This window comes from Schistocerca nitens, chromosome 1, assembly GCF_023898315.1.
Source record: "Schistocerca nitens isolate TAMUIC-IGC-003100 chromosome 1, iqSchNite1.1, whole genome shotgun sequence".
Classification (NCBI taxonomy): Eukaryota; Metazoa; Arthropoda; class Insecta; order Orthoptera; family Acrididae; genus Schistocerca; species Schistocerca nitens.
This window is the reverse complement of record NC_064614.1, coordinates 658135151-658161439: the sequence shown is the minus strand read 5'-3', so window position 1 is coordinate 658161439 and position 26289 is coordinate 658135151. Positions and strand designations below refer to the sequence as shown.

General features: G+C 44.5%; 1 protein-coding gene across 1 annotated transcript in view; it reads left to right on the top strand.

Annotated features, from left to right (window-relative positions):
* Positions 1 to 26289, top strand: part of LOC126258948 (proclotting enzyme-like) — an 81529-nt gene that overhangs the window by 11076 nt on the left and 44164 nt on the right. The window contains exons 2-4 of the mRNA XM_049955682.1: positions 7453 to 7508; positions 12736 to 12884; positions 26041 to 26153. Of these exons, the coding sequence (XP_049811639.1) occupies positions 7453 to 7508; positions 12736 to 12884; positions 26041 to 26153 (318 nt within the window). The remainder of the gene's footprint in view (positions 1 to 7452; positions 7509 to 12735; positions 12885 to 26040; positions 26154 to 26289) is intronic.

Here is a 26289-nt window from a genome sequence, read left to right as displayed (position 1 = left end):
GGTTCGATGACGGTTTGGATGTACCGTGCACTATTCAGTGTCCCCTCGACGATCACCAGTGGTGTACGGCCAGTGTAGGAGATCGCTCCCCACACCATGATGCCGGGTGTTAGCCCTGTGTGCCTCGGTCGTATGCAGTCCTGATTGTGGCGCTCACCTGCACGGCGCCAAACACGCATACGACCATCATTGGCACCAAGGCAGAAGCGACTCTCATCGCTGAAGACGACACGTCTCCATTCGTCCCTCCATTCACGCCTGTCGCGACACCACTGGAGGCGGGCTGCACGATGTTGGGGCGTGAGCGGAAGACGGCCTAACGGTGTGCGGGACCGTAGCCCAGCTTCATGGAGACGGTTGCGAATGGTCCTCGCCGATACCCCAGGAGCAACAGTGTCCCTAATTTGCTGGGAAGTGGCGGTGCGGTCCCCTACGGCACTGCGTAGGATCCTACGGTCTTTGCGTGCAGCCGTGCGTCGCTGCGGTCCGGTCCCAGGTCGACGGGCACGTGCACCTTCCACCGACCACTGGCGACAACATCGATGTACTGTGGAGACCTCACGCCCCACGTGTTGAGCAATTCGGCGGTACGTCCACCCGGCCTCCCGCATGCCCACTATACGCCCTCGCTCAAAGTCCGTCAACTGCACATACGGTTCACGTCCACGCTGTCGCGGCATGCTACCAGTGTTAAAGACTGCGATGGAGCTCCGTATGCCACGGCAAACTGACTGACACTGACGGCGGCGGTGCACAAATGCTGCGCAGCTAGCGCCATTCGACGGCCAACACCGCGGTTCCTGGTGTGTCCGCTGTGCCGTGCGTGTTATCATTGCTTGTACAGCCCTCTCGCAGTGTCCGGAGCAAGTATGGTGGGTCTGACACACCGGTGTCAATGTGTTCTTTTTTCCATTTCCAGGAGTGTATTATCGTGATGCAATTTCCATGACCGGTTTCTTCGAATTGCTTCACGCAAACAGCGCATAACCTGGAGGCAGTACTCCTTATTGACCGTACAGTCATAAGGCGGGGACTCATGATGCAATATCCCACGGTGAGAACAACCTTCACATGTGATCGAACTTGTCGATTTTTTTCGGTCCTGGCCTTTACACAGTTTCCATTGGGATAATTGAGCCTTGGTTTCGACGTCATACCCGTATACCCATGTTTAGTCACCTGTTATAATCTTCTTCAGAAGTTCTGGATCGTTGCTGACTTCTTTCAACAATTCCTGAGTGATGTCTATGTGACGTCTTTTTTCATCCAGACTCAACAATTTCGGAACGAACTTTGCTGTTATATGTATCATGCCCAGAACATTCAAAAATTGCTTGGAATAAGGCAAAGATATGTCGACATCGTGAGTAACGTCTCTGATTGTGATTTGACGCTTTTACAGAACAATTTTCTTTACTTCTTCCGTGTTGTGGTCAGTAATTGATGTGTTAACGGCGTAGTACGGTCTTAGTCTTCAATGCCTTCTCGACCTTCTTTGAAAAGTTTACACTAACCGTTAACTCTTGTCCTACTCATAGTAGATTCGCCAAAAGTCACAGTCAACATTTCGAATGCGGTGCTGCACTTTATTCCATTAAAAAAAATTAATGCAAATTGCTTAATTCATCTTTTTCGAAAGTAAAACATTCGTCGAGCACTCAAAAACACTTACAACCTTTAAGACGATAAACTAAATATTAAAAACAGCTGAAAATGCAAATAGATATCAGATATGTACCAACAAGATAAAAAAAGCCAGCGAAATTAAAAAATTCTCGTTACTTTTCGATCACACCTCGTACAATTTCTGAGGTGAAAGGCTTTTGAAAGTGAAGTTTTATTTTCGCAAGAAGGTCATAACAGTCAGCGAAGTCAACCACTATAAATTACCAGGACTGACGGTAAATGTAAAGTATCACGTTCAAGATCTCGTGCAGACACAGAATGGTGCTGTCTTCACATTAAGAAAGATCTGCACTGTCCCTCAGACTGAAATACAAGACTAGTTTACTTTGCTTACTTTTACTGTATTATCTCGTACGGTATTATATTTTTATCACGAAACAAGGGAGAGAGTGATACGCATACGATACGGAAGTGAGGTTGCCAATCATTAAAACAATCGAATTTTTCATTACGGCGAGATCTTTTCACGAAATTTCAGTTCTTTGTGCTCCGAATATGAAAAAAAAATTATGACATAATTTTTTTTTGGTTGGACATCCACAACTGTTCAGTAACATGCTCATGGTAAATAAATCCGCCACAGTAGGAAAATGCTTTTTTTGACCGAAGTCTTCCACGACAGAAGTCGCTATACACTGCCACGGTTTCCGGGTCTTAGCTGCATCATGATGTGTATTTGAAATCTGGCAGAAGTTGGACGTCACGTCCATAACCACACAAGCCGCGTGGGATTAGCCGAGCGGTCCAAGGCGCTGCAGTCATGGACTGTGCGGCTGGTCCCGGCGGAGGTTCGAGTCATCCCTCGGGCATGGGTGTGTGTGTTTGTCCTTAGGACCATTTAGGTTAAGTAGTGTGTAAGCTTAGGGGCTGATGACCTTAGCAGTTAAGTCCCATAAGATTTCACACACATTTGAACTTTTTTTTTTAACCACACAACTAGTAGGCAAGATCTACGAAAGTCAGCGTACGGTAGATATTTGCATATTACTTGTTGTATTAGTACTGCAGTAATAGTAGTAGTAAGTAGTAGTAGTAGTATTAGTAGTAGTAGTAGTAGTAGTAGCAGTACATAGTTGCTTGAGCATGGGCGTGACTACTGTCGCGTAAAGGCTTTGGTCAATAACAGCATCTTACAACTGTGACGGATTTTACTTGCATTTCCGGATGGAAAGGCGTTGTTGACGATAGACAGCCGTCCGAAATTACTTCGAAATGAATTTGCTGAATGCGAGTAACTTGGCTTCAGCTGTGTTAGGTATAGATGTACTACTTAATGGTGACGTATGAAAATTTGTGCCAACCGGGAAAGCGAATACAGATTTCCCGCTCATCGCGAGCGGACGCCTTAACCATTATGCTATCCTTGCACGCCCCCCGGACCCATCCAAACTTCCATGTCTGACACTGTCTACATCCCTCTAGCATAGTCTCGCACACTCATTACAAAATTCTCTCAGCTATGCTCTGTATTCCCGCAAAAGTGATAATGAGACAATGAGGAACCGAGACCCACGATGTTATTGTCTATAGCATAATAGTTAAGGCGATAAGCGAGACATACAGGTTCGAGTCCCGGTCAGGCACAAATATTCATAGGTCACCAGTAGGTAGTACTTCTATAGTGTCTACCTAATACAGCTGAAACCAAGTATTCGCGTCCAGCGAATTTATTTCGAAGTGTGGCGGATTTGTTTCACATGATCATGAAAATATTTTGTTGACTCCCACCTACATAGGTGGAAATAAACGTCGCAATAAAAGAAACTGATTGGAAAGATCTGGGTTATTTTTTCCATTTGTTGTTCGAGAAATAGTCTGAAAGTGCCAAGTAATTGAGTGTGGACTGCAGAGTTGTCATACAGATGTAGATATTTTGGAGCAGTTCTGTGCACTCCCAAAGAATATTAACAGCCGAAGAAACGGCCGCCAGAATGATCTGCATATAGATTATTATTCAAGTGTCTGGGAATTCTGACTCAGCATCCTAGTACATACAGGGTGATTCTTATTGTTGTTGTGGTCTTCAGTCTAGAGACTGGTTTGATGCAGCTCTCCGCGCTACTCTATCCTGTGCAAGCTGCTTCATCTCCCAGTACCTACTGCAACCTAATCCTTCTGAATCTGTTTAGTGTATTCATCTCTTGGTCTCCCTCTACGATTTTTACCCTCCAATACTAAATTAGTGATCCCTTGATGCCTCAGAATATGTCCTACCAATCGATCCCTTCTTCTAGTCAAGTTGTGCCACAAATTTCTCTTCTCCCCAGCTCTATTCAGTACCTCCTCATTAGTTACGTGATCTACCCATCTAATCTTCAGCATCCTTCTGTAGCACCACATTCCGAAAGCTTCTATTCTCTTTTTATATAACCTATTTATCGTCGACGTTTCACTTCCATGCATGGCTACACTCCATACAAATAGTTTCAGAAAACACTTCCTGACACTTAAATCTATACTCGATGTTAACAAATTTCTCTTCTCCAGAAACGCTTTCCTTGCCATTGCCAGTCTACATTTTATATCATCTCTACTTCGATCATGATCAGTTATTTTGCTCCCCAAATAGCAAAACTCATTTACTGCTTTAAGAGACTCATTTCCTAATCTAATACCCTCAGCATCACCCGACTTAATTCGACTACATTCCTTTATCCTCTTTTTTCTTTTGTTGATGTTCATCTTATATCCTCCTTCGCAGACACTGCCCATTCCGTTCAGCTGCTCTTCCAGGTCATTTGCCGTCTCTGACAGAATTACAATGTCATCGGCGAACCTCAAAGTTTTAATTTCTTCCCCATGGATTTTAATTCCTACTCCGAATTTTTCTTTTGTTTTTTTCTTTTACTGCTTGCTCAATATACTGATTGAATAACATCGGGGATAGACTACAACCCTGTCTCACTCCCTTCCCAACCACTGCTTCCCTTTCATGCCCCTCGACTCTTATAACTGCCATCTGGTTTCTGTACAAATTGTAAATGGCCTTTCGCTCCCTGTATTTTACCCCTGCCACCTTTAGAATTTGAAAGAGAATATTCCAGTCAACATTATCAAAAGCTTTCTCTAAGTCTACAAATGGTAGAAACGTAGGTTTGCCTTTCCTTAATCTATTTTCTAAGATAAGTCGTAGGGTCAGTATTGCCTCACGTGTCCCAACATTGCTACGGAATCCAAACTGATCTTCCCCGAGGTAGGCTTCTACCAGTTTTTCCATTCGTCTGTAAAGAATTCGTGTTAGTGTTTTGCAGCCGTGGCTTATTAAACTGATAGTTCGGTAATTTTCACATCTGTCAACCCCTGCTTTCTTTGGGATTGGAATTATTATATTCTTCTTGAAGTCTGAGGGTATTTCGCCTGTCTGATACATCTTTCTCACCAGATGGCAGAGTTTTGTCAGGACTGGCTCTCCCAAGGCTATCAGTAGTTCTAATGGAATGTTGTCTATTCACTTTTAAAAACCTCCGAAGTGACGTATATGATGCTGAGACACTTAATTTAATACAAAGACACATGGGTTCGCAAATTTCGGGAAATACCGGAGAAGTAGATGACAAATGTTGAAATCACCAGATGACGTACCTCGCCGCACGTGCAGCGGTTGAGCCTATCGGTCTGTCGCACGTGATCTTCCCAATCCAAGTCAAGTATTCACGTCGATGTGGCTCCAGGCCCAAATGCGCGACTTTAGCTGGGGTTTGGAATTCGGAGTTTGCGTCTGGCAGGCAGCAATTTTTTCATTGCATTAGGCAATTACGTGTTTTAATTGAGGTAGTGATTATTATTTACCGAACTCGCTGTCTCCGCTGGCTTATTATGAAGTACAGTACAACAAAAGCCTACCGTTGTTTTACAAATACATGGGTATAAGCTTCCGAATTCCATCATTACCAGTATATGACCTATGTTTTCGACATTGAATAATGTCTACAAACAAAAAAAAAAAAAAAAAAAAAAAAAAAAAAAAAGAAGGGACAAAAGGTAAGAAACACAAAATAAGAACGACTTTTATTTAGTTACAGCGAGGATAGCAATTTTGTTACTTCTATGTTTACAACAGATAACATCTACAAAGGTTTTCGAAATTGGCGCCGTTTGCGGGAATGCAAGTACTGTATCGCTCAATCATCCCTTCACGCCCAAACCCAACGGCTGCACGCGCGGTGAGGTACGTCATATGACGACGCCACATGTTCAACATTTCTCATCAGTTTTTGGGGTATTTCCCGGCATTTGTGCCCTTTGTCCCTTATATTAAATTACTTGTCTCAGCGACATCTACATCGCTTCGAGGCTTTTTAAACGCTAATAAGGATCACCTTGCATATTACATGGTGAAATCGGTTGTTGTCAATATTATGCCATTCAAAAGAAACTACAACATTCATTCAGTGAAAAAATTATGGATAAACAATATACACTTGGATAACACTTCCTAAAAGCATTGTACAGCAACGTGTGCACTATACAGCAGGTTTCATTTTCACTAGGTTACCAGCAGAACTGAAAAAATTAAACGATAAAAATCAAGTATTCATATCCAAGTTGACTTCACAGTAGCTGAAAATTTTTCTCTGTAACTTGTTATTTATTCATATTTATTATTTACTCATATTCGTATACTCTCTCAATTTTTTATCGTGTTTTCTGATTCTTCACTTACTTTGTTTACAAATTTTCTTATCGGCATTCTGTAAACTATACACTGAAATATTCCTTGAGCACGTAGCTCTGGTTCACATTTCCCCGCGGAACCAGATAGATAAGTAAATAAAAAAAAAATCACACCACCACCTTTCTGTAAGCAAATCACAGTCTCATGTGCTAACTGGATTCCATTCATCTTGATTCTGTTTTGTCAAGTAACAGTGGTTCGTCAGAACTGCAGCTGATGGAATGGTAGAGCCAATAAAATTTCTACGTACTTTTTATCAATATGAGTAAATATATAGGAGATATCGCTACACAACTTTTTAAGAATTGTAACTCGATCTGCAGACTGCTTGAGAAATGTGAGCAATTTGTGGTAGATTTTTTAGGAAAGTAATATTTATCAAATCAGTCTTCTCGTTGATAACTTGGTTAGGGGTGATGTTTTTTGTGTGTGGGCATCTATCTCTTAGAATCTTAATGCTCCACTTAACTGCTAGGTGTAAGATATTCCTGTTGGCAACTAATGTTATTCAGCAATATGAGTTGCGAATGCATCTTTGTTTAGTTTATCGAGACGTAAAATGTCATTGGGTTCTGTCTATCTTGTCTCAAAGCTTACACCTATCTGAATAATATTGTGTATTCCAGATTTTCTGTGGGGAGCATAGACAAGATTTGCATCATGAATAGCTTTTGACTGAACTTTATTACTACTAGAAAAACTGATTTTAACGTTATTCTGGAAAACTAGGTTTACTCTTTTGTGCGAAAGGGGGTCTGTGTGTAGAATACTGCATAATATCGCGCGGTCTCCGCTAGGGTATGAGTTGTGGGCCAGTGGTCATGGGAGGAGATCTTTATTCTGTGCATTCGTGTGTTTTTCATTGCGTTGTAGTTATTGTTACCGGAAATAATGCGCTGTTTTTTTAAGGCACTTCGCATTAACGAAGGTAAGTGTGTTTTCGAACACTTCACTCTCTCTATTTTGGTTGCCCTGTGAGTTTTAACTATGTTTTATAAGATTCATCTGTCAGTTTCTGTATCATTTCATAAACGGTTAGTAATGGTCATTATTATTAAGCCAAATTTCCCTTTGCTTTTCTCGTGTTCCAGTATTTGCACTGGTGCCAGTTGCTTCTCCACAAGAGAAGAATGACACGAAAACACTGGTAAGGTTCAGCTATAAATATTGACATACTTATTCTAGAACCATCGCCTGTTAGTAAGAGCTACTAAGCTTGTGAAGAGCTTCAGTTTGTAGTAAGCTTTTCACACGACGTAAGCCCTATGTTAGTTTGTGGCGGCATGGGCACAATTTTGGTAGGTTACAAATACACTGATGGTGGAAATGGCTGGGGCGACTAGTGAGAAACGCTTCAGGGCAAATATAAATAATTTTGTTCCCCACTTGTTTTCCCTTTCTTATCAGTTATAGTTATTGATGTCAGTTTTATATCAATTTTGTCTGTAATATGTTGACAGTAGTCATGAGATTGCGTTAAAATCACCCAGTCGAGTCCGTTTTCAATGGGCAACTTACAAGGGGTGGACAGTAGTAATACGAAAAAGCAGTGAGAAATGCCTGCATGAACATAAATGCAGATACTAGTCAACCTGTAGATTGCTCTGTTGTATTAGACCATGAACAGGACCTGTGCGTTGTCCTACGTTGCAAGTGTCATTTGTGGTTAGAACAGCGTTCCGGGTTGTTGTGAGCGCATTATGTCGGAATTCAGTGCATTCGAAGGCAAATTGTTGGTACTCATACGCTAGGTGCTTCCTTCACCAAAGCAGCAGAAGTGTTTCAGAGCTTCACATCGAAGATCTGTACCGCATACACGGAAAGCGGAAAAACATAATCCACTACAGTAGTACACGGACCAAATGGAAGAGTTCCAAGATAAAATTATCATCCACTACGTCACACGAAAGTGTGTGTTAAGTGATCGCAAGAGACTATCATTTAAGAGGATTACGGCGAAGAAAAAGACGACAACAGCTGCAAAAGTCAAAAGGCACTGCAGAACTGAATGACGCACTCGCGGTTCCTGTCAGCACCAAATGAACACGAAGCGAGCGCCATAAGCTGAGAACTGCACGAGAAACTGGAACTCCAAAACCAGTCATCAGTGCTACAAATCTCCGTAACAGAAAAATATGCTACCGAAGCCATAAAACCTGGACTATGGAGCAGCAGAATAAAGTCATTTGGTCGGATACCTGTTGTCTCACACTGTTTCCAACCTTTGGCCGAGTTTAGTCCCAAGAGTGAAACATTGTAGGAGTTCGGTGGTATTCCTGGTATTCCATGAGCCCCATGATTACTCTTGAAGATCACATTATTGCCAAGGATTATGTGACAGTTTTGGCTGATCTGGCTCGTCCCAGAGTATAATGTCTGTTTCTCAGTAGTGCTGTTGTGTTCCAAGGCGACAGGGTCCCTGTTCACGCAGGTCACATCGTCCGTGACTGGTTTTGTGAGGATGAGGATTAATTGTCACATAGCCCCCAGCTACCACAGTCATCTGATCTCAGTATGACTGAGCCTTTGTGGTCTACGTTGAAGAGAAGAATGCTCTATCCCTACCCACCTTCATCATCGGTACCTGAACTTGCCACTATTTTGCAGGAAGAAAGAATAATATTCGCTTGAAAACCACACAGCACCAGCATTTATCCATTCCGAGACGACTGGAAACTGTTTTGGATGCGAACGAATTTCCTACACCGTATTTGCCATGGTAATATGTTGTGCGTTGGCGTTTCCACATCTTTGTCCATCCCCTGTATATTTCAAGCGCTCGTTGGTGCAAATATGTGCATTGTAGGTCAGTCATGTCTGTTGTATTCATCTAGAGAAACACACCAAAGAGGAGTTCCATGTTCTTTTGTCTTTCTCTTGGCGAATGGAATTTTCTTTTAAACCAGCTACGGTCGGGATATGGGTGTATGTGTATTGCAGAGTAATATATACTGCCAGAAAAAATTAGTACATCCTTCTACAGGCTTCCAATTCTCTCAGGATTTGTTGTTGTAACAGTGCATATAGAGTATGCGAAATGATTACATTTACAGATAAATAGCGCAAGCGGTTCTGAGGTACCAGGTACCGACCCATGCTGAAACACCCAGTTAGTATGTGGTGTAGTCTCCACGGGCGGCAGTGCAGGGACTGACTTTGGCCCGCAAGTGATCGTACAGATGGAGAATACTGTCCTGGTGTAAGTTATGTCACCCCTGCCCAACCTTTTTACGTATTTCTGTAAGAGTTTTGCTCTACGAATTGTACGAGTCACTTCTCGTCCTATCATATCCCACACGTGCCCAATTGGAGACAAGTTTGGAAATGACTTCTGAAATTTTCCCCGCGTATTTCTTCTTCCAGTGATTTTCGCGTTTGCAGCCGGATCCCGTCAACACTCTGCCACGATATTTCGGCGCAGAGACGTCCGACTAATCTCAGGTGAGTAGACGAAGTACTGAAGAGACCTGATGCAGTAATGGTATTTATAGCGAATTCCGCGCATGGGAATCGTACTGGCGGTTTACGGCGCATGCGTTAGGAGATGACATACGCGACGCACCCAAGTTGTGTGTGCTGCCCTCAGTGGTGAAGTAAGAACAGACTAATCGTTGAGTATCGACTGAGGATGTCGATTCCGTTGTGAGTGCATAATTTTAATAACTGGATTCCAATTTTTATCCAGCTGAAAGCCGTTATCAGGATTCATTAAATTGTCAGCAAGACGTATTTCCACGGATTCTTTAATTACAGAGTCCCAGAAGCTGGAAATCGGTGCTAATTTTTTTTTGTATTATTGTATTCCATTGAACGTCCCATGGAAATGCAATGTTCTGCCACTGCTGATTATAAAGGTTGCCGCAGACGGGTGTGTCGTCTGTGTTCTACACAACGTCGTCTGACCTATATATGCAGAGCCACACTCACAGGGAAATTTATGAACACCCGCCTTCGTCAATTGTAAATCGTCTTTAACGGATCCGACTAAGGCCCTACTCTTTGCTGGTGGACGAAAGATGACACTAATATTATTATTCTTAAGTAACCTGCCTATTTTAGAAGACACGTTCCCGGCATATGGAAGGAACGCAGTTGATTTATAGTCGTCATGTCTCCTCAGAGAGTTGCTTCTTGTTATTATAATTGTGCATGGCCTTCCGTATTTGACGCGAAGTATGGACATTCTCTTTAAAAACTTTCTCCAGATGTACTAATTCTTCGTGAAGGCTATCATCATCCGATATTGCAAGCGCCCGATGAATTAAAGTACTAAGAAGAGCGGCGGTTTGTGCGGGGTGATAGCAGCTGGACGCCTGAAGATGTAGATCTGTTTGTGTGGGTTTTCTGTTCACCGAATGTCCCTAAGACCCATCATTCTTACGGCGTACTAACACGTCTAGAAGGGTAAAATCCCATCTTTCTCAGTCTCCAAAGTGAACTTGATGTTCTCATGTAAAGAATTTAATTGACAAAGGAATTTTTCCAGTTTTTGTCTGTCATGAGGCATACAACGAAAGTATCATCTACGTAACGCCAGGAATCCGTAGGCTTTAAGGCAGCAGACTCAAGAGCTTTCTCCTCGAGGTCTTCCATAAAAAGACTGGCCACCACAGGTTCTTCAGTACTTCGTCTACTCACCTGAGGATGGCCGGACATCTCTGGGCCGAAATATCGTGGCAGAATGTTGATGGGATCCGGCTACAAACCCGAAAATTACTGGAAGAAGTCAGGAGATCGTGCTTGCCAGGGCAGTTGCTGCACGTCTTGCAGAGCACTTTGAGTTTCACGGGCAGCGTGTGGGCGAGCATTATCCTGATGGAACAACGCATCACCTGCCTGTTGCAAGGACGGCATAAGAACGAGCCTAATAACATTCTGCACGTACAGAGCGCCGGTTAGCGGCCCCTCCAAAAGCACCAGATGTGAACGAGAGTTGTAGCTTATCGCACCCCAGACCATAAAGCCTGGTGTGGGATCAGTGTGTCTCGGACGAATGCACTCTACGAGACAGCTCTGACCAGCTCTACGTTGTACGCGCAAACGGCCATTACTTGCTTGCAGGCAGAATGGGCTAGATATGTCACTGCGCTATCTATAGACGCAATCACGTTCTTATGACAGTCATTGCCGGTTTCGGCCATACAATGACCATCTTCAGATTCAATAACAATACAAAAGAAAATTTATATTAAAATCTAAAAATAAGTGCAATATTTAACCAGGCTTATTAGTAATCTAACTGAATTTATGTGAAATACATATAGTTCATACCTAAAGGCGGCATACACTGAAAATAGGTTCATGCGTTGTCAAACTAGCTATAAAATGTAAAACACCGGTCTTATATAGATATAAATTTTTTTTAGATTATGTTCCCCCTCTTTGCGCTAGATGCGATCGTCCTCTGTAAGATAGTCTTTATTTTTCAAAAGCCTAAAATATGAGAAATTTACTATTACTGTTTAGGTCAAATGTATGTAAAATTTAAAATTACAGGACAGATCCTTAAATCAGTGAAATAACATTTCAGAACAAGGAGAAAACATTACTATAGATGAAAATAGTAGTAGCACTTGTAGAGTGTATTTCTGACGCCCGATGGCGCTGAATTTCCGGCTATTGCCTGTTTACGGCCGTTGTCCATTAGTACGGCAGGGGCGACACGGCCAGGACGACGAGTGTAGTGCTCTGCTGCAGGTGGATGGCACCTTTAAGGCGGAGGAGGACGACGAGACCCACCTGCAGCAGAGCACTACGCTCGTCGTCCTGCCCGTGTCGTCCCTGCGCTATCTGTTGGCGGACGATGGTGAAACCATTATCAGTACATCTATTATATATGCCGACATCAGACAAAAATCGATGTCGTCTTTACAGGTTTAATAATTTGTTTCGATAGTGTATATTGTTTCAGATTAATGAGTGGTAGTCTCGCACAATATACAGCGTTTTCTCAGTATATTTTAGAGTTCTGCTTGATTCAGCGAAGATGAAGAGGGTAGATTTCCCTTGTCTGCTAGATTATTTTTGATTCTGTATGTCACAACCGAATTTACATTCACTTTTAACTTATAAGCGTGTAGAAAGTATGGTAGTATACTTCGTGAAAGCAATCTAATCTTGCTATAGGAACTACGCATAATTTATAAACTAAAGTATCTTGGGCTTGGGAAACTTTACCTGCTAGCAGGAGAGCTATGCGTACTCTGCACACAGCATTATTGCTATGTGTTGATGAACACAAGTGGTTGATTGTAAACGGTCGAAGCTAGTTCTCACGTCCGAAAACGGGTAAGTGTAGGGAACTGCAGCCAAGTTTATTGTAGATTGAGACGAGAGAGGTCATTCTTGGTGTCAGTGTCCCGCGTGTACGGCAGGTGTCGCAACCAGAGGACAAGGCGTACCAGCGCTGCCTGACGGCGTCCGGACAGGAGGGCCACTGCCGCTCGCTGCAGTACTGCCTGCCGTCCGACTTCCGCAGGACCTTCACCAGGCTGCTCGACTCCATGTGCATCATCAACAGGGCGTGAGTCCACACTGCTTACTCGTCAGCGAATATCACACGGACTGTCACCCTAGTGAAACGTAACATACACTGGTGAGCCGAGACATTATGACTACCTGCTTAAGAATGTTGGTCAATCTTTAAAATGCAAAACAGAAGCAATTCTGCGTGTCGTCGATTCGAAAAGTCGTTGGTAGGATACCAGCGTGTGTGGCACTAGATGTCTGCGAACAGGTCACGTAATTCTTGTACTTTACGGATCGGTGGTTTGTTGGCGCAGAGGTGGCGTGCTTGTTGCGTCCCAGAAACGTTCCATCGGTTTCAGGTCAAGAAAATTCGGTGACCAAGACATCAACTGTAGTTACCTATCATGCACCTCAAACCACAGCAGTACGATTCTGACTTTATGAAGCAGACAGTTATCCTGCTGGAAAATGTCTTCGCCCTCGGAGGAGACATCAAGCATGAAGAGATGCAGATCATCCGCAGTAACGTTAAGTTGGCACATTGCTTTGGATTACTGCCAAATGTCCCATGTAAGGCCAGGTGAATGTCCTTAGCATAATGCCGCCCCCACCTACCAGCGTCCTTGGCGCGGTGCATGTTTCGAGCAGCCGTTCCCACGGGTGACAGCACTTCCAGACACGACTGTCGAACTGGTGCAACACGAAATGTGAGTTATGAGATTAGAAGACCCGTTTGCACTGATTCACGATCCAGTTTCGATAATCCCGTGCTGTATGCAACCGCAATTGATAATTCGTTAGGCCAACATGGGAACATGTAACGGTCATTGGCTGCAGATCGCCACGCTCAACAATTTGCGATGAACCCTGTGCTCCGAAATACCAGGTGATCAAAAAGTCAGTATATATTTAAAACTTAATAAACCACGGAATAATGCAGATAGAGAGGTAAAAATTGACACACGTGCTTGGAATGACATGGGTTTTCATTACAACCACCCCATATTGCTAGACGCGTGAAAGATCTCTTGCCCGCGTCGTTTGGTGATGATCGTGTGCTCAGCCGCCACTTTCGTCATGCTTGGCCTCCCAGGTCCCCAGACGTCAGTCCGTGCGATTATTGGCTTTGAGGTTACCTGAAGTCGCAAGTGTATGGTGATCGACCGACATCTCTAGGGATGCTGAAAGACAACATCCGACGCCAATGCCTCACCATTACTCCGGACATGCTTTACAGTGCTGTTCACAACATTAAAATGGTTCAAATGGCTCTGAGCACTGTGGGACTTAACTTCTAAGGTCATCAGTCCCCTAGAACTTAGAACTACTTAAACCTATCTAACCTAAGGACATCACACACATCCATGCCCGAGGCAGGATTCGAACCTGCGACCGTAGCGGTCGCGCGGTTCCAGACCATAGCCCCTAGAACCGCTCGGCCACCCCGGCCGGCCTCACAACATTATTCCTCGACTACAGCTATTGTTGAGGAATGATTGTGGACATATAGAGCATTTCCTGTAAAGAACATCATCTTTGCTTTGTCTTACTTTGTTATGCTAATTATTGCTATTCTGATCAGATGAAGCGCCATCTGTCGGACATTTTTTGAACTTTTGTATTTTTTTGATTCTAATAAAACCCCATGTCATTCCAAGCATGTGTGTCAATTTGTACCTCTCTATCTACTTTATTCCGTGATTTATTCAGTTTTTAAATTTATACTGACTTTTTGATCACCCGGTATTTGTGCCTGTACCAGCATTCTACTCTGTCGTGAGATATGCCACAGATGGTCGCCTGCCCTACTTTACAGAGCGGACAACACTCCGATTTCCATGTTTCGAGATGAGGTGTGGGTCTTGAACGCCTTGTACCTAATCGTGGTTTCACCGGGATTTAATCATTTCCCGTATATGCTCACGACTTATCACCCTGACAGCCGATCAGCTTGCCATTTCCGAGATGCAGTGTCCTATGTGACGGGCTGTAAAAAATTGTCCTTTGTCGCTGTCGCTTATGTCACTGGATCTCCCCGTTTGCATTTCGTATCTCCGCTTATATTCAAAGTGATGATCATTAAACTCTCGCTATTTGAGACACTGTAGACAAAAAACTATTTACCATATCGGTACCAAAGTTTATAAGGATGAAGTTCGGATTGTGCACTGCACGATTTGCGTTGTTAGTTGTGTTAGTGCCACGACTTGCCGTCAGGGGCGGTAGTACAGCGACGCAGGGTTGAATCACAAGCATCAGTGTGCATTACATTTGCACTGTCAACATTGGTCTGAACAAGGTGAGCAAGGCTTCACTCTAAGTTTGTTTTATCGAAAGAAAGTCATTAGTGTTGTTGCTCTTCGCTAGTGTCGACGCTAAAGGAATACGGAAAGATCGTCTTTCTGCACCGGGCTTGATACACATAATTGGGAAGTTCCAATTAACTGGTGATTTGGGAATTGCTCCTGGAAGAGGCCGACGGCAGCTGCCCCACAAATTGCTGAAGAAGTTACTGCCGCCATGGCTGAGAATGCTACAGGCAATGAGCGGTCTTCAAGCCGTGCACGAGCTGCGTTACGACCGCTGAACATTCCATGGTCCATGGTTCCAGGCTGTCGTGGATGTAGATACTTGTGATATTGAACAATGTTTGTAACCTGGAACGTAAACATGGTACACAGTTGACAAATGTTACCCTCTCACGAGGAAATTAAAATGTTTTCCTTTCAATAGCTGAGTCGTTCTTTTTCTTCCGCATGGCCTTATAAATGTTTCCACAAGGTTACATTGTCTTACGATCACTCGTTTTTCATGGGAGCCCTCTCAAGTAGCGAAATTTTAATTACAACCACCCTTAATCTCCTTACCACGTTACGTGAACTGAATGCCATCAGGCAGAATTCCGTCTCGTGATGTGCAGTGGTCATAACGTTTTGGCTCACCAGTATGGCACTGTTGTTGTATCGGTCAGCAAACCTGTCTCTTCACAGCTATTCTCTGCACTGCAACGCAACTGCCGCATCGCACATCATCGACGACCACCTACAAACCATCCAAAAAAGGCAACAATAGACTAAAACTACTATTCGAACAAACATGCGAGCTGTGTTCTACGATCATCGTACATGCCTAAAGGAACCTCATCCATCACATTCCCATCTATGCTGATCTTGTATGGATCTCCGCTCCCACCTAAGTTTAACCTCTCCCTCCAAATCCAACTTAATACACTCTACCTCGATTTCCATATCATATTACCCTCCCCATCCGTCTTTCTTATTAGATGGTAAAGTCACATATCCAACACATAACCAACGAATGGGTAACATTTTACGAGTCTGTGCGTAGATTGTCAGAAGTCTGAGTGTGGTAGGGACGCTATAAATATCTGAAAACGGAATTGCAAAGGTTCGGTCTAAATGTAGTTAGAGTCAGAGAAGTCAAATGGAAAGAAGATAAAAATTTGTATTCAGACGAATGTGTTGTAATATCAGCAACAACAGCAAATGGTTTCAAGAGAGTAGAATTCGTTATGGATAGGAAGGTGGGTCAGAGAGCAAGACACTTTAACCAATTTGGTGATATAATTATTCTCGTCACAGTCGACAGCAAACCAATGCCAACACTAATAATTCAGCTATACACGCCGACGTCGCAAGCAGAAAATGAAGAGATAGAGAGAGTATATGAGTACACTGAACTGGTTGTTCAGTGTGTAATGGGAGATGTAAGCTAATAACTATGGGGGGGGGGATTGGAACGCCGTGGAAGGGCGAGAAACCGAATACGTTGTTATGGGAAAATATGGGCCTGACAGCAGGACTGAGAGAGGAGATAAACTAACACAGTTCAGCAATGAATTTCAGCTGATAATAGAGAATACACACTCCAAAAGTCACAAGTGGAGGAGTGATACTTGAAAAAGGCCTAAAGACACGGGAAGATCTCAGTTGGATTACATCTTGGTCAAGCAGATATTCTGATATCAGATACTAGATTGAAAGGCGAACCCATGAGAAAATGTAGATCCAGGCCACAGTTTAGTAATGATGAAGAGCAGGCTGAGTTAAAGAGACTTGCCCTACACAATCAACGTGAAAAGGAGTCGGATACTGAAATACTGAGAAATGATGGTGTGGATTTGAAGTTCGCTATGTTACTGTACGGCTCCCAATTGATCGACGAAAGTAGGAAGTACAAAGATGCTCATAGAAACAAAAGAGTACAGCAACGTAAGTCACTTAGAATTGCAATAAATAATAAACGTAAGGAAGCTAAGGCTGAACGGTTACATGAAAAATGTGAAGAAACAGAAAAGTCGTCGGAAGCACCCATTTACATACAGAAGAGTCAAAACTCCTTTTTGAAATTAAAAGCAAACGTGTTTACAAAGTCCACGGGGAATTTTGTTGTTGAACGCCGAGGCGGGTGTGGATCGGTGGAAAGAGTGCATTGAAGGCCTTTACGAGGTAGCGAGGGAGAGGGACTTCTGGTGAAGTGACAGAAGAAGAAATCGGAGTCAGTATGGAAGACACGAGATCCAATATTAGAGTCTGGGAGTAACTGAGCTTCGGAAGTGTTGTTATCAAATAACGCCGAAGGCATAGATAAAATTCCAACTGAATTTCTAAAATAATTATGGAAAGCAACTACCAAATGACAATTGTAGTTCATTTGTAGAATATATGAGTCTCCAGACGTACACCAAACTTGCGGAAAAATACCGTCCCCACCGATCCCGAAGATAGCTAGGGCAGATAAGTGCGAGAACTATCGCACAATCAGCTGAACACAGTGCATCCAAGTAGCTGTCATGGATAATACACAGAAGAATAGAAAAGTTTGGATCCGTTAGACGACGATCAGTTTGGCTTTCGAAAATGTAAAGGCACCAGAGAGGCTGTTCTGAGGTTGCGGTGATAATGGAAGCACGACTTAAGAAAAATACAGACTCGTTCATACCATTTGTCGACGTCGAAAAAGCATTCGACAATGTAAAATGGTGCAAGATGTTCCAAATTCTCAGAAAAATAGAAATAAGCTTTAGGGACGGATGGGTAATACACAATATGTGCAAGAAACTGGAAGGAACAATAAGAATGGGAGACGAGGAACGGAGTGGTAGGATTATAAGGAGTTTAAACAAGGTTGCAATCATTCTTTCAGACTCTTGGATATGTTTATCGAAGAAGCAACGACGGAATTAAAAGATAGAGTTAAGAGTGGAATTAAAATGCAGGGTGAAAGAAAATCATGAACGAAGATTTATCACAGGAGATACTAAATAGAATGAACAGTCTGAGAAGTAAAGAATGTGGGCTGAGAGTACGGCGAAGAAAGAAGAAAGTAATGAGGAGTGGTAGAAATGAGATTAGTGAGAAACTTCATTTCAAATTTGGGGACCACGAAGTAGACTATTCCCTTGGAAGCAAAATAACTACACTCATGTTCAGAAAAAAAACAGAACATTTTGAACGATTGGAGATAGGACGCTCACATTCTCAGGACATGTACCTTAGTGTGTTCTGCGTAAATAATTAGCATTTCAATCGCCTCAGTTCAGCATGTGTCCAGTTGCGTAGTAGGGCCAGGGTCCGCCATGGACCGTGATAACTTGTTCCATGCGTGATGGCACCGACTCGTATAAGACGCGAATGGCGTCCTGTGATATAGGTATCCATGCTGCATTCACCTGGTTCCAAAGTTCATCTGCTTTGGTTGGCACTGGGTCAGAGCACTGCACCCGTCGTTTCACCACAGTCACACATTTTCTATTGGCGACAAATCTGGTACGCCAGGGCAAAAGGCTGACATCCTGTGACACCAAAAAGGCACGAGTTCGTTCAGCAACATGTGTTCGTGCATTGTCTTGCTGAAAAATGTCGTCTGGGGTGTTGTGCAGAAAGGGTATGGCTAAGGGTCGCAGGATGTCATTCACATAGGTCACAGTGCCCTGGGCACACAACATTTGTGATTTATGGTTGTATCCAGTAGCATCCCACACTATAAGGCTTTGAGTTGGCGCTGAACTCTCATGCGAATGCAGTCACTGTAATGTCGTTCCCCCTGTCTGCGGCGACACAAAATGCGGCCATCATTTTCAAACAAACAGAACCTGGATTCGTCCCAAAACACTATCTGTTGCCATTCCTGTCTCCAGTGACGTCTTTCCGCACACCATTGCCGTCTAGCATGTTTCTGCACATTCGTCAAATGTAGGCAGATAAGTGGATGACACGCATGTAATCCACGCTATAATGAATGGCGACGGACTGTCACCCATGATAGTGTACGGTGTGTTACACCCATTCCACTCTTGCGCCAGAGCCCAGGAGAACACGGACCTGTCCTGCAGTGCCATTTGGATGAGGTGTCGACGGTTTCGGGAGGGGGGGGGGGGGGAGGGGGTTATGGGTGGTGCGACCTGACCCGTCTCAACACGTTCTACGGCCTTCCGTGAACCATTCTGCACTCACCCGTTGCACTGTCGAAACACTTCGACCCACACGAGCAGCAGTTTCCCAGATGAATGCGTCACATTCTCTCATGCCAATAATGCGCCCTCTTTCAAAGTCATTGATTTGACGGTATGGTTTGAGCGAGGTATCGGGCACGTCTGTTCAAGTCACACTGGTCCATTACCTTCGGTTTATGACGACAATGAGAGCCACAGGCACAGTTTAGCGGTGGGTGGTGTTGCGCCTTGATATCGATGTTGACCTTGAACCTGCGGGTTGACGTGATTTAAATGCGAATCATTTTCGGCAGAACATACTAATATACATGTCCTGTGAATATAAACAATTTTTGAGGAAATATGTCTGCAAGACAACGTTATACGGAAGTGACACATGGACTGTGGAAACACCGGAAAAGATGATAATCGAAGTGCTAAAGATGTGGTGCTGTAGAAGGGTGAGGAACGTTTGGAAAACACTAACAGGAAGAAGGGACAGGATGACAGTACATGTATTAAGACATCAGAGAATGACTTCCGTTGTGCTGGAAGGAACTGTAGAGGGTGAAAGCTACATCTTGAGGTGATTTTCTGCAGAAAATTTGCTTCCTTGTTATTATGAACCACCACCACTAACAACGAAGATTCAAACGATAAAATGAGTTAAATTACCAGCTGTACTGCAGAAGATAAAAGCTACATGAATAATCTAATGTACTCAGAATGAGATTTTCACTCTGCAGCGGAGTGTGCGCTGATATGAAACTTCCTGGCAGATTAAAACTGTGTGCCCGACCGAGACTCGAACTCGGGACCTTTGCCTTTCGCGGGCAAGTGCTCTACCATCTGAGCTACCAAAGCACGACTCACGCCCGGTACTCACAGCTTTACTTCTGCCAGTATCTCGTCTCCTACCTTCCAAACTTTACAGAAGCTCTCCTGCGAACCTTGCAGAACTAGCACTCCTGAAAGAAAGGATACTGCGTAGACATGGCTTAGCCACAGCCTGGGGGATGTTTCCAGAATGAGATTTTCACTCTACAGCGGAGTGTGCGCTGATATGAAACTTCCTGGCAGATTAAAACTGTGTGCCCGACCGAGACTCGAACTCGGGACCTTTGCCTTTCGTGGGCAAGTGCTTGCGGACTAGCTCAGATGGTAGAGCACTTGCCCGCGAAAGGCAAAGGTCCCGAGTTCGAGTCTCGGTCGGGCACACGGTTTTAATCTGCCAGGAAGTTTCTATGTAATGTACTGTTCAGTAGAATAGAGGGAAACTCAATGAAAATGGTAAAAATCACAGAAACATGTATGGGACAGCCAAGCAAAGTGGCCAGGCTAAGGATTCCTATTTTTTAAACTGAGTAGCAATAGACGGATGTACGCATAAATGAGTGATTGTGATCTATAATTAATGAAGTATAATATCGAATAGTTCAATTACCTTAGGATCAAGTCAAGTACTTTAAATAATTCAGTTTTTACTAATTGGATTCCTCCCCTCCCTTTGCTCCTCTTTTCCTCCCTCTCTTCCCCGCTGTAGCCCCCCCCCCCTCTGCCCCGCCATGTCACCAGTGCACGAAGCCAGTCTGTGTGGTGGCGCTCTTTTGTACCCATCTGACAACTCTTATGTATCCCCTGGCAACACAATGATCACACTTCTGACAACTGAGCTGTGGTAGGAGTGGTTACTTGCCATTCTGGATCATCAGAATTCTCGGAAATGACCGCCGTGCCAAATGGCCCTTGCTGTGTTTGGGTGGCGCCCTTAGGAAGAGCCCCTGATTGGAGTGGGTGATAGGCTTTGGATGTGAAACGTGTCAAGCTCCAAAAAACTGGCTGTTCTTCTACGGTTGTCTCTTCAGTTGGTGACGGATTATTGACTGCTGTTTTTACGACCCTGTAGCCTTCCCTTCCCTGGCTATACCCCGGGAGAAGAGCCAGGATCGCCGGCTTGTGGTGGAACACTTTCCCCACTACCTGGTCCATACTAGGACAGACGAGTACATATTCATCGTCAAAAAGCCGTTATTTTTTGTGGAAAATATTGAAGACAATTTTGGTGAAGTGAAGTCTCGGGTTACCTGTTGATCAAAATGTCTTCCCTCGCCCAATCTGCAGCCCTTCATGCTTGTGATCATCTTCGCTACGTCCCAATGTCAATTACACCTCACCAGTCTTTGAATGTGGTTCATAGAGTCATTTTACATAGAGAATTCATCCTTCAAACTGATGAGGAACTCCGGGCCAATCTGGAATGATGGGGTGTTCATTTTGTTTGGTGTGTGCAGAAAGGTCGTAAGGACAATCACACAGATACTGGCACCTTTATTCTGGCTTTTGAGGCAGATTCCATCCCAGAGAATGTCAAAGTTGTGTTATCAATGTGATGAGAATCTGTATGTTCCGACACCCATGAGGTGTTTTCGGTGCTTGCGTTTTGGGTTTATGTCTTCCCACTATACGGTGGACTCTCTATGTGGTGAATGTGGACAACCACTCCATGAAGGGAGCCACCCAAGTGTGTTGTCATGACTATCACTCTCTATGCTAACCAGACTTCCCAGCTTCTAAGAAGGAAAATAGAAAAGAAGATACAAAAGTTTAAGTCCCTGAGTCGTTTCCCTTACACTGAGGCTCATCAGATATTTAACCAACTTCTTCCTGTGTCGAAGACTTCTACTTCTGCCTCTGTTATGTCCTTTCACCCTCCTTCTCCTTCCTTACTCCAGTCCAGTAGTCCTCTCCTCCCCCTATCTCCTGTGGTTCTCATACCTTCCCCTCCAGTTGCCACTTCCCTTCCCCAGCCAAAAAGTGCCAATCTTCTTCGGCACCCAGTGGTGATGGGGCTCCCTCCCAGGACTCCCCCCCTCCCGCCCCGCTGGCCTCTCTCATGCCTGCTACCACAACTCGACCATGGGGCACACAGTCTGTGCGCCCCAATGTCGCCGGCTCTCTTTCAGTACCAGATCTTGCAGAAGCCTACTCTCCCTCTGTGCCCCCCTCACAACCTGAGTCTGACCTCTTATTTATGGATGTCATCCCATCCTTGGTGACAGTGTCCCGGTGGCGTGATTGTCTACAGCTCATCTGCCTCCCATTTGTATACCCACTCTGTGCTTATTCAATGGAACTGTAATGGATAGTAGTCTCATCTACCAAAGTTGCAATTGCCTTTTACTTCGCAGCTTGTGTCGTTTTCCAGGAATCTCATTTTACTGATACTCACTCACCAACACTTTATGGGTTCTGTGCTTTCTGTCGGAACTGGATCAGCCCTTTGAAGGCTTTCATGTGGATATTGTTAGCACATGGATCCCACTTCCTACGCCACTGGAAGCAGTTGCCATTCGGGTACTCTTGGACTCTGTGGCTACAGTCTGCAGTCTATATCTCCCTCCTGAAAGCCACCTACATCTGCTGTCCTAACTGCCCTCATTTAGCATCTCCCCTCTCCCCACCTTCTCTTGGGAATTTTACTGCCCATCATCCTTCATAGGACAGCAGTTTTCATCTAGCCAAGGGCCCCTCACTGACCAATTTCTTATGGGGCATCACCTGTGCCTTCTTAATTATGGTTTCCCTACTCGTTTTAGTGCCACATATGGCACTTTCTCTGCCCTTGATCTTTCGCTCTCTTCCCCTCCCCTTCTTTCTTCCTTATACTGGTCGCCCCGTGATGAACTCTGTGATATTGACCGCTTCCCACAGTTTTTCTCGTTCCCTTTTCGCCTACAGATGACCTTGTTACCCCACTGGGCTTTCCGTCATGCTGATTGGCCTCTGTATACCTCTCAGGTCGTGTTTCCACCTCTTCATCAGGTTGCATTCATGAAATTGTCCGTGATCTGTCCAATAAGATAATCCATGCTGCGAGCGTCGCTGTACCCTACTGGACAGGCTGGTTCACCATTGACCAGTTGCATGGTGGAGCACAGCCATTACCACCACTTCAACACCTCAATCCTCCATAATGCCAAGATCTCCTCCAGCTGTTTAACTGTATTTAGTTCCAAGGCATTCTCCTCTCTCAATGGAGAGACAGTGTTGTGATTCCCATCCTTAAACCTGGCAAGGGTCTGTCGTCCCTTGATAGTTACCAGTCCATCAGGCTGACCAATGTCCCCTACAAGTCACTAGGACAGTTGGTGGCTCATTAGCTAAACTGAGTCGTTGAATCTCAGGATATTTTAGTTCCTTACCAGTGAGGCTTTTGGGAGGGACAGTCTCCGGTCGATCACCTGGTGTGACTGGAAACTGCACTACGGCAGGCCTTTTCTCAGCGCCGCCGTCTTATCGCAGTTTTCTTCGATTTTCGTAAGGCCTACGACACAGCTTGGCGGCATCACATCCTCTTTACACTTCGTAAGTATGATCTTCGGGGCCCCCTCCCGATTTTCATACGACAGTTCCTGTTCCACCAGTCGTTGTTTGTGTTGACATTGTTCTCAGCTCTCCGCAGACAGAGGCGTTCTACAGGACTCCGTATTAAGTGTCCATCTTTTCCTCGTCGTTATTAATGGACCTGTGGCCTCTGCTGGACCGTTGGTCATCCCTGCTTTTTATGTGGATGATTTCTGTATTTGAGCTAGCTACCATTCGGTGGCCTCTGTGGAACGACAGCTCCATGATATCATCTGGTGTGCTTCCATGTGGACACTCTCACAGGGTTTTCAGTTCCCGCCTCTTAAGTCGATGGTGGTGCATTTATGTCGCCATACTGCGATCCATCCTGATCCAGAACTCTACTTCGACACCCAGCGTCCGACTATGGTCCCCCAATTCCGTTTCTTGGGTCTTCTTCTTGACAACAATCTTTCTTCATTGCCCCATACGCGTCATCTGAAGGTTGCCTGTTTCCTTAAACTCAATCTTCTTTACTTCCTTGGCCACTCTTCTTGGGATGCAGATCATTTGACAATTCTCCACCTTTACTGGGCATTAGTTTTGTGTCGTCTGGACTATGGTTGTCAAGTTTATGGACCAGATGCCCCTTCCACGCTGCTCCACTTGGACCTGGTTCATCATTGTGATACCTGTTTAGCCACCAGTGCCTTTCGCACTAGCCCTATCGATAGTCTTCTTGTTGATGATAGGATCCCTCCCCATTCGATTCGGCTGTCCCAGATCCTTGTTTCCTATTCCATCACTATCTGCTCTTCCCCTGCTCACCCCTGCCATTCTATTCTTTTTGTGGCTTTGGGCTGTCACCCATCCACTGCCTGCCCATTGGTGGGTTTACTGTTTGGGCTCCATCTCGCTTCTGTCCGCCATGACTTCCATCTCCCCTCCTTCTCCACTTCCTCACGTTTTCTCCCGACCACTCTTCCCACCTCCTCCCTCCTCTGGATAGTTCCTCGGCCACAGATTCGGATGGATCACATCTGGGGTCAGAAAGTTTCCATTCCTCCAGTGGTATTCCGTTATTTGTTCCAAATATTTTTATAGAAGTTTCAGGATGCTACAGTTCTTTACACCAATGGCTCTAAATCTACCAATCATGTAGGATATGCTTTCGTTTATTCTGTTGGCACGGAACACTATCACATACCCGCCACATGTTGAGTGTTTACTGTGTTATTGATGGTCATTTATGGGGCCATCTGCTTCATTAAACAGTCCTCACTCACTGCCCCCACCATTTGGCCCTTCCCACTTTCCTTGCCTCGGATATTAGCGGATGACCCTCGCATGTTTACCTCTGTCCTGAGTTTCTTCGTTAAAGTGGTTTGGGCTCTCAAGTATAAGCCCTTGAATTTTGCTCTGGAATTTAAGTCCCTCAGCTAGTGTTGGCTTTGATTATGGAGGCCTTGACATTCCCTCCATTCTGGACAGGTTCCCCTGCCTCTTCCCTACATTTTAACTGGTCTGTTGTGCTGTTTTGTTCCTCTTTTTCTTGTGTCTTCTTTCCTGTTGTGTTGTCCCTGTTGTATCACGGTATTGGTATTGTGTGGGAGCTGGGACAAATCGGTGGCTGTGCTGGTGCCCCACCGCACGTAGCATTTCTGGGGCACCCCTGCTCTTCCTGTTTGCACCGACCTCCCTCCTGTTCTTTTCTCTTCCTCCTGCTCTGACGTCCCTTTTCCCTCTTAGTTTACACGTTATCCCTTCTCCTTGACTGGACTGTGCTGTTTGTGTTGTTCCTCCCTTGATTTCTGCCATCCTAGATCACGGGACAGATGAACTCGCTGTCTAGTCCTCTCCAGCAAATCAACCAACCAACCAACCGAAATTTCGGTAACTAAAAGTGGCATTACGGAGTCAAGATATGACACTTTCAACACAAATTCATTAAATGACGTGAGTCACATTCCTTCTCAATATTTAATGCGCAAACTGACACTTAACCTTACATCAGGATAACTAAAACTTATTATGACTCCGAAGAGCAGCATAGCAAACACGTTACTAACAAGGTCCTCCAGAGAGGTTACGTTAAGACCAGCATCTTATAGTCCCCAGGATCCGATTAGCCACTTTTCCCGCCATGGACACTTTGCCCAGCTTTCCCTATTGGTACAGAAGAATGAAGGCAGAATCCTCAAATTACATTTACTGTTAAGACACGCATTGTTTACGTAGCGTTAGTTTATTTTATCTGCAACTTGTTAACCTTTTCAAGTCTGCAGATGACACTCAGAACGTGCACTGTACAGTGTTGCAGGCTCTCCTTTATAGTTATTGCAAATGTATATGGCCTTGAACATACCCTAGAGATCGTTGAGAATGACATGTCTGTGGTTGTGCTGGCGCGCAGTTTTGTAGGCATCTGCTGCCCGGACAAACCCACCGCTGAGGACGGCCCCGTGCTGCCAGGGGACGGGTCTCCGCCGTCACTGGAAGAAATCGTCTCGAGGCTCAACAACCCAAGTAAGTGCTGTCTGCTGATGGCGTTTTTCTAAATATTTTCTCTTATCTAAGTATATTGACGCATGGTAGAAAAACTACTAACTGAAGATCAAGGAAGATTTGTTTTAAAATATTTTATGGCTAAGAAGCAGCAAAG